This window comes from Nerophis ophidion, linkage group LG21 (genome assembly GCF_033978795.1).
Source record: "Nerophis ophidion isolate RoL-2023_Sa linkage group LG21, RoL_Noph_v1.0, whole genome shotgun sequence".
NCBI classification, from domain to species: Eukaryota; Metazoa; Chordata; class Actinopteri; order Syngnathiformes; family Syngnathidae; genus Nerophis; species Nerophis ophidion.
This window is the reverse complement of record NC_084631.1, coordinates 24,258,278-24,268,137: the sequence shown is the minus strand read 5'-3', so window position 1 is coordinate 24,268,137 and position 9,860 is coordinate 24,258,278. Positions and strand designations below refer to the sequence as shown.

At 38.7% G+C, this 9,860-nt stretch overlaps 1 protein-coding gene across 1 annotated transcript in view; it reads right to left on the bottom strand.

Annotated features, from left to right (window-relative positions):
• gprc6a (G protein-coupled receptor, class C, group 6, member A) overlaps positions 1-8,453 on the bottom strand; it is a 26,454-nt gene extending 18,001 nt beyond the window's left edge. Inside the window, exon 1 of the mRNA XM_061882299.1 lies at positions 8,176-8,453. Within this exon, the coding sequence (XP_061738283.1) occupies positions 8,176-8,363 (188 nt within the window). The 5' untranslated portion in view covers positions 8,364-8,453. The remainder of the gene's footprint in view (positions 1-8,175) is intronic.
• Between the last annotated feature and the right edge of the window lie 1,407 nt (positions 8,454-9,860).

Sequence of the window (9,860 nt, the reverse complement as noted above, 5' to 3'; positions counted from 1 at the left end):
TATCGTATATCGCGACATGGCCTAAAAATATTGCGATATTAGAAAAAGGCCATATCGCCCAGCCCTAATATATATACATATACACATACAAAAATTATTCTACAACATGGTAGAAATGAATGGATGGATGACTGAATCTCTGAAGCCTCCTTGTTGTGGTTCCCTTCTGAGCATTTCAGAAAAGATTCTGTCATTTCGTACTGTCTGTGAGACCTTTACGGTGTACAGGCTGCATGCTTATTGGTTATTGGATGAGCAACTTAAAGGGAGGTGTGACGTAAGTGTGTGTGTGTGTGTGTGTGAGTGTGTGTGTGAGTGTGCGTGTGTGTGCGCAATGAGAGAAATGTTGGCTTAACACAACGTGTAACACCACAAATCAGTATACTTGCTTGTAAAGAAGAAAAACGTTTTTTTATTGAAGCTTAAGTGCCGATGGAAGTGCATTACATCAGATAGTAAGCAGATTTTAACAGGAACCTAACAAGTAGATAAATACAGTGCATAGAAGACCACGGGGAAGACCCAAAACACGTTGGGAAGACTATCTGGCCTGGGAATGCCTCGGGATCCCCCGGGAGGAGCTGGACAAAGTGGCTGAGGAGAGGGAAGTCTGGGCTTCCCTGCTTAGGCTGCTGCCCCCGCGACCCGACCTCGGATAAGCAGAAGGAGATGGATGGGTGAATGGCATATGAAAAGTACTCACAGCGCTTGACTTTTTCCACATTGTGTTATGTTACAGCCTTATTCCAAAATGGAATCATTTGTTTTTGTCCTCAAATTTCTACACACAATACCCCATAACGACAATGTGAAAAAGTTATTTTAGAATTTTTTTGCAAATTTATTGAAAATTAAAAACAAAGAAAACACATGTATTGACAGCCTTTGCCATGAAGCTCAAAAGTGAGATCAAGTGCTTCCTGTTTCAACTGATCCTCCTTGAGATGTTCCTACAGCTTCAATGGAGTCCACCTGGGGTAAATTCAGTTGGTTGGAAAGGCACACACCTGTCTATATATGAGGTCCCACGCTTGACAGTGCATGGCAGAGCACAAACCAAGCATGCAGTCCAAAGAATTGTCTGTAGACCTCTAGGAGAGGATTGTCTCCAGGCGCATATCTGGGGAAGGGTACAGAAAAGTATCTGCAGCCTTAAAGGTACCAATGAGCACAGTGGCCTCCATCATCCGTAAACGGAAGAAGTTTGGAACCACCAGAACTCTCGATAGTCACTCTGTCAGAGCTATAGCATTCCTCTGTGGAGAGAGGAGAACCTTCTACAAATCAGGCCTGTATGGTAGAGTGGCCAGACACAAAGCCATTTCTTAGTGAAACGTTTGCCCAAATGCCCCTGAAAGACTCTCAGACCATGAGAAACTAAGTTCTCTGGTCTGATGAGACAAAGATTGAAGACTTTGTAATGAATGCCATTCATCATTTTTGGAGAAAACAAGGCACCGCTCATCACCAGGCCAATACCATCCCTACAGTTGGTGCATGGTGGTGGCAGCATCATGCTGTGGGCATGCTTTTCAGTGGCAGGAACTGGCAGACTGGTCAGAATAGAGGGAAAGATGAATGCAGCAATGAACACAGACATCCTGGAGCAAACCCAACGCTTCTCATCCAACATGATGGAGCTTACGATCGTCACGTGGTGGCGTGGTCGGGGTTTGTTCACCCGGAATGCAGGACGGACAGCTCTCCCGTCCAAAGGCAAAATCCAGTAACTCAATTTTGGTCAAAACTGAGCTGATAATAATTTTGGAGTTCCTAGGTGATATGCTTTACATTAGTGTATGCGATATTGTAATTTGTTCCGTAAGTAAGCTGTTACGCGCATGGCAGGACCTAGCAACTACCACATAACCGCATAGATACAACAGAAAAACCTAGTATCTCAAGGGACCAATCGGAGCTTCTTTGTCAGTCGCCTTATTGTCTTTAATGAGACATTTGCACGAATGGGGGCCGACGGTCAACCTGATTATGTGATATCATGGCACGAGGGGATATTTGGAAGATTGGCCCAGGACGTTGCAAGCACCTTCATTAAATGTATTGTTCTTGATTCTTCCCCTTGCATACTCTTTTGGGCAGATAACTGTGGAGGTCAAAATAAAAACTGGACGCTGTACACGGCTCTTGCCCAATGTGCAAACGCAGAAAGGGGCCCACCCGAGATTGTGATAAAATATCTGGAGAAAGGGCACACGTTCATGAGAGCAGATTCAATCCATGGCTCAATCGGCAAGAAAATGAAAGCTCAAGAAAACATCTATACGTTTGATGACTTTGTAGATCTTTGTAAGACAGCATTAAGATAGATTGGTTTTCCTTTGTTTTCTCAAAATCAGCTAGAAGTGAGTTACCAGGTTTTGCCTTTGGACAGGAGAGCTCCGGACGACAGCGTGAGGTAGGAGATGATAATTTAATCATAACAGTACCAAAAGACAGAAACAAACCAAGGAAAATGTGCCGATCGCACGGGAAGCTAAGATAATAGCTTAGTACAGGATCAAGATGAGGAATACACCAAAGTGACGGTTGCATACCGCAAACCGTGAAGCCACACCGGCTGTGGCGAGCAACGTGACTAAATAGCTCTCTGATTAGTGCTCAACAGCAGGTGAACGTGCGGAGCACGAATCAGAGGCAGGTGAAACCAATTAGAAACCAGGGAAACCAAAACAAACACCCAAAGTGCACAAAACAGGAACTAAGGGACTCCAAAACTAACAGAACTTAACTAAACAAAACATGATCCGGACCACGGATCATGACAACGATGTGCTGCTAAGAGGAATGGTTGAAAGTGCCTAAAGATAGTTGTGCCAAGCTTGTGGCATCATGTTCAAAACAACCTGAGGCTGGAATTGCTGCCAAAGGTGCATCAACTAAGTATTGAGCAAAGGCTGTGAATACTTACGTACTTGTGATTTTTTTAATACATTTGCAAAAACTTTTTCGCATTGTCAGTATGGGGTGTTGTGTGTAGAATTTTGAGTACAAAAATTGATTGATTCCATTTTGGAATAAGGCTGCAATATAACACAATGTGTAAAATACTTTTTGTATGTACTGTAGGAGTCCAGTTAGAGGATCGTTTTTGTTTTACAAATTCAGGAAATATATCCTTGGACACAGGAGGACTTAGGTGACAAAAAAAAAAAAAAGGATTTAAATGACTAATCGATGGTAGTTGATTTTGTTTAGTAGTTGTGTATAATTGACTTTGTGTCGTAATAAAAGAGAATAAGGAACTTATTTAAATGTTGTGGTGATATTGTGACAACATCACCATAAATACATTTGAAAAATTAAAGACTCATTGGAAGATTTTCTTTTGAAAAATGTATCTTTTTATGTATTTCCACATTGCGAAAAGAACTAAACCTTTTTATTTCATTTTATGATTTTTTTTTTCTTCTTTAGTGGATGTGTCTTTTGATGTAAAGCATGTTCTAGAAACTTCAGCTGCACCTATTATAATAATTTTTATTATTATTATTACTACTATTATTATTATTATTATTATTATTGTTATTACAAAATGTTGCTGTATGTCCTGTATATGTTCACAATTTTGTCCAGGATTCATTCAAACTCTTATTAATAAAAATCACAGAAACTGGAGGAACATCAAATGAATATGCCAGCCATAATAATTATATACAGGACAGGATGACTGTAACTTTAAGGTTTGGCAATGGAAACATTTGTTTGATGCCAAATTCCCTTGCGTCTGTTTTCATTTTCACATTTGCACTGTTTAATTATGATTATAACGTGCATTAAACTTTCTCCAGGACAATATGTGCACAACGCCTACAAATTCTCAAGTATCATTTCTGTAATTACTACCTGTCATATTTTTGACAGCCGGAGTTTGTTATTACCCTTCAAACATCCTCAACTAACTCTGTCTAATTCTGTCTTTTCCACGCAACATGAACATAGTATTGATAAGCCAGCAGGCTCAAGATATTGATACACCATTGATAACACGTATATGCCCTTTAAAAGTGACTTAGACACAGCGTTACAAAATAGTTGCATTTGTAATTTGATACAATGTTGATGTCCAACGTTGGATCCACGTTGTTGGTTGGGAAATGACCAAAATTCTACGTCAGAACCCAACTTTGAATAAACGTTGTCAATAAGCATGTCGTTTCAACGTTAAGTTTGAGGTGTAGAATATTAATTGGGAAATGGCCAAATTTCAATGGTCAAATCAATGTCAGAACCCAACATTGAATTAACATTGTCAACGTTAAGTTTGAGTTGTAGAATATTAGTCGGAAAATTACCAAAATTCAATGGTCAAATCAATGTCAGAACCCAACATTGAATAAACATTGTCAAAAAGCATGTTGTTTCAACGTTAAGTTTGAGTTGTAGAATATAAGTGGGGAAATAGCCAAAATTCAATGATCAAATCAATGTCAGAACCCATCCATCAATCCACCCATCCATTTTCTACCGCTTGTCCCAACATTGAATAAACGTTGTCAATAAGCATGTCGTTTCAACGTCAAGTTTGAGGTGTAGAATATTAATTGGGAAATGGCCAAATTTCAATGGTCAAATCAATGTCAGAACCCAACATTGAATAAACATTGTCAAAAAGCATGTTGTTTCAACGTTAAGTTTGAGTTGTAGAATATTAGTTGGGAAATGGCCAAAATTCAATGATCAAATCAATGTCAGAACCCATCCATCAATCCATCCATCCATTTTCTACCGCGTGTCCAAACATTGAATAAATGTTGTCAATAAGCATGTCGTTTCAACGTCAAGTTTGAGGTGTAGAATATTAATTGGGAAATGGCCAAAATTCAATGGTCAAATCAATGTCAGAACCCAACATTGAATAAACATTGTCAAAAAGCATGTTGTTTCAACGTTAAGTTTGAGTTGTAGAATATTAGTTGGGAAATAACCAAAATTCAATGATAAAATCAATTTCAGAACCCATCCATCCATCAATCCATCCATCCATTTTCTACCGTTTGTCCCAACATTGAATAAACGTTGTCAATAAGCATGTCGTTTCAACGTCAAGTTTGAGGTGTAGAATATTATTTGGGAAATGGCCAAATTTCAATGGTCAAATCAATAACAGAACCCAACATTGAATAAACATTGTCAAAAAGCATGTTGTTTCAACGTTAAGTTTGAGTTGTAGGATATTAGTGGGGAAATGGCCAAAATTCAATGATCAAATCAATGTCAGAACCCATCCATCAATCCATCCATCCATTTTCAACCGCTTGTCCAAACATTGAATAAACGTTGTCAATAAGCATGTCGTTTCAACGTTAAGTTTGAGGTGTAGAATATTAGTTTGGAAATGGCCAAATTTCAATGATCAAATCAATGTCAGAACCCAACATTGAATAAACATTATCAAACAGCATCTTGTTTCAACGTTAAGTTTGAGTTGTAGAATATCAGTTGGGAAATGGCCAAAATTCAATGATCAAATCAATGTCAGAATCCATCCATCAATCCATCCATCCATTTTCTACCGCTTGTCCAAACATTGAATAAACGTTGTCAATAAGCATGTCGTTTCAACATCAAGTTTGAGGTGTAGAATATTAATTGGGAAATGGCCAAAATTCAATGATCAAATCAATGTCAGAACCCAACATTGAATAAACATTGTCAAAAAGCATGTTGTTTCAACGTCGTATTTGTGTTGTAGAATATTAGTTGGGAAATGGCCAAAATTCAATGATAAAATCAATGTCAGAACCCATCCATCAATCCATCCATCCATTTTCTACCGCTTGTCCCAACATTGAATAAACGTTGTCAATAAGCATGTCGTTTCAACGTCAAGTTTGAGGTGTAGAATATTAATTGAGAAATGGCCAAAATTCAATGATCAAATCAATGTCAGAACCCAACATTGAATAAACATTGTCAAAAAGCATGTTGTTTCAACGTTACGTTTGAGTTGTAGAATATTAGTTGGGAAATGGCCAAAATTCAATGATCAAATCAATGTCAGAACCCATCCATCAATCCATCCATCCATTTTCTACCGCTTGTCCCAACATTGAATAAACGTTGTCAAAAAGCATGTTGTTTCAACGTTAAGTTTGAGTTGTAGAATATTAGTTGGGAGATGACCAAAATTCAATGATCAAGTCAATGTCAGAACCCAATATTGAATAAACATTATCAGAAAGCATGTTGTTTCAACGTTAGGTTTGAGTTGTAGAATATTAGTTGGGAAATGACCAAAATTCAATGATAAAATCAATGTCAGAAGCCATCCATCAATCCATCCATCCATTTTCTACTGCTTGTCCCAACATTGAATAAACGTTGTCAATAAGCATGTCGTTTCAACGTCAAGTTTGAGGTGTGGAATATTAATTGGGAAATGGCCAAATTTCAATGGTCAAATCAATGTCAGAACCAAACATTGAATAAACATTGTCAAAAAGCATGTTGTTGCAACGTTAAGTTTGAGTTGTAGAATATTAGTTGGGAAATGACCAAAATTCAATGATCAAATCAATGTCAGAACCCATCCATCAATCCATCCATCCATTTTCTACCGCTTGTCCCAACATTGAATAAACGTTGTCAAAAAGCATGTTGTTTCAACGTTAAGTTTGAGTTGTAGAATATTAGTTGGGAGATGACCAAAATTCAATGATCAAGTCAATGTCAGAACCCAACATTGAATAAACATTATCAAAAAGCATGTTGTTTCAACGTTAAGTTTGAGTTGTAGAATATTAGTTGGGAAATGACCAAAATTCAATGATAAAATCAATGTCAGAAGCCATCCATCAATCCATCCATCCATTTTCTACTGCTTGTCCCAACATTGAATAAACGTTGTCAATAAGCATGTCGTTTCAACGTCAAGTTTGAGGTGTGGAATATTAATTGGGAAATGGCCAAATTTCAATGGTCAAATCAATGTCAGAACCCAACATTGAATAAACATTGTCAAAAAGCATGTTGTTTCAACGTTAAGTTTGAGTTGTAGAATATTAGTTGGGAAATGGCCAAAATTCAATGATCAAATCAATGTCAGAACCCATCCATCAACCCATCCATCCATTTTCTACTGCTTGTCCCAACATCGAATAAACGTTGTCAATAAGCATGTCGTTTCAACGTCAAGTTTGAGGTGTAGAATATTAATTGGGAAATGGCCAAATTTCAATGGTCAAATCAATGTCAGAACCCAACATTGAATAAACATTGTCAAAAAGCATGTTGTTTCAATGTTAAGTTTGAGTTGTAGAATATTAGTCGGGAAATGGCCAAAATTCAATGATCAAATCAATGTCAGAACCCAACATTGAATAAACATTGTCAAAAAGCATGTTGTTTCAACGTCGTATTTGTGTTGTAAAATATTAGTTGGGAGATGACCAAAATTCAATGATCAAATGATTGTCAGAACCCATCCATCAAAACCATCCATCCATTTCCTACCGCTTGTCCCAACATTGAATAAACGTTGTCAATAAGCATGTCGTTTCAACGTCAAGTTTGAGGTGTAGAATATTAATTGGGAAATGGCCAAATTTCAATGGTCAAATCAATGTCAGAACCCAACATTGAATAAACATTGTCAAAAAGCATGTTGTTTCAACGTTAAGTTTGAGTTGTAGAATATTAGTTGGGAAATGGCCAAAATTCAATGATCAAATCAATGTCAGAACCCATCCATCAATCCATCCATCCATTTTCTACCGTTTGTCCCAACATTGAATAAACGTTGTCAATAAGCATGTCGTTTAAACGTCAAGTTTGAGGTGTAGAATATTAATTGGGAAATGGCCAAATTTCAATGGTCAAATCAATGTCAGAACCCAACTTTGATTAAACATTGTCAAAAAGCATGTTGTTTCAATGTTAAGTTTGAGTTGTAGAATATTAGTTGGGAGATGACCAAAATTCAATGATCAAATCAATGTCAGAACTCAACTTTGAATGAACGTCCCTTATAAAGCATGTTTCAACGTTAGGTTTGAGTTGCTCAACAACAGGACCTAATTCAAGAAGTTCTCAACGTTGTTTCAGGGTTTTTGCCTGCTGGGAATGTGTACCGACAGCTGTATGTACCACGACAGAGATAAACACACGTAACAAAAAATTGTTCTGTCTACAAAAAAGGAAGAGTATGAATCTTACTCCTGACATGAATATTCCTGAGGAGCAAAGGAATTCTCATTTCTGTCCACTTTGTGATGGATGGGGAATATTCCTCCGATGACAACATCTCCCATGCCAATGGCTGCTGGTGCTTTCTTGCCGATTTCATAGGCGCTCCCTTTGCTTAGAAGAATAGAGACTAAGATGATGAATAAGTTCGAGGTCATGGTGTCTTCTGGTTGAAGAAACTTTCTGTGAGTCTGCTTCTTCACTTCAGGCAGAGTGTCTGAGCATCTTTTCTGAAGCCAGGAGAAGAAGGCGTTCTCCGGTCTCCTTTTGCGAGCAGGCCCCGCCCCCTAGCAGCGTGACTCATGTTTCATCAACATATTTCTTGTTGAGCATAAACATGCTTTCTTCAGGTGCGGCGAGTCACTACAGAGGCGGCACCTCCTCCAAAGGCACATTTGTCACGCTCGCTCGTTGCTCATCAAAAAAAAAACCCCAACAAACTCCAGTTCGATGCTCATCAGCTCACTTCGGACAAAACCTCTGCCAGGGAGTCCAAACAAAAACTGCAGTGCTTCATTGTTTTCTTCCTCACTTTGCCAACACAAACTTTACAAACATTCGCCATCTTGTTTGTCAACATTGCGTGGTTACTTTTTCTGTGTCTCATTCCACGTGAGAAGTGCATGAACAAAGAGTCCCACGCCACGCTGACTCAGTTTCCCGACATTGGTTTTACCCAGCACTTGGGGTCAAAGAAAGTTGCGAATGTCAGCACTTCCACCCAGAAGGTGGTTATGGTTTTAATAAGTTTGGAACATACGGTTACAGTTACATTATGGTGCACCAGTTTCTTTTTACATGTCTGAAAAGGAGCAGTGAGAAGCAGAGCTTATTCCATTTCTAACACATTTGTTTGTCCACTTCCTCTGCTCAATAATTCCAATTAAATTATCAACAAGGTTCACGTGAATGGATTTTTATTCAGATTCAGAAGAGATGAATAAAATTATCAGATTTTTGATCAAGTTCAAGATGCTTATCAATATTTTCTATTCCCTGTACTTGAACACTTTGAGGTTGAAAACTTTCTTAAAGTGGATAATTTTACTACTTATTTCATTAATCTATTCCACATTCTGATATGCTAAAGGTTTTAAGTGATGTACGTGGGTACAAATGTTTAAAGGGTACTGGTACTGTTATGCAATAGGGCTTCACGGTGGCAGAGGGGTTAGTGCGTCTGCCTCACAATACGAAGGTCCTGCAGTCCTGGGTTCAAATCCAGGCTCGGGATCTTTCTGTGTGGAGTTTGCATGTTCTCCCCGTGAATGCGTGGGTTCCCTCCGGGTACTCCGGCTTCCTCCCACTTCCAAAGACATGCACCTGGGGATAGGTTGATTGGCAACACTAAATTGGCCCTAGTGTGTGAATGTGAGTGTGTATGTTGTCTGTCTATCTGTGTTGGCCCTGCGATGAGGTGGCGACTTGTCCAGGGTGTACCCCGCCTTCCGCCCGATTGTAGCTGAGATAGGCGCCAGCGCCCCCCGCGACCCTGAAAGGGAATAAGCGGTAGAAAATGGATGGATGGATGTTATGCAATAGCGATTTTTCTTACCTTTTGGTACCTGTTTTTCTTACTTAACTTCCTTCATACTTCTTCCAAATGATCCGTTTGGAATTTGCTAAATTGTTAATGTTTTTCCCAAGTGTGACGG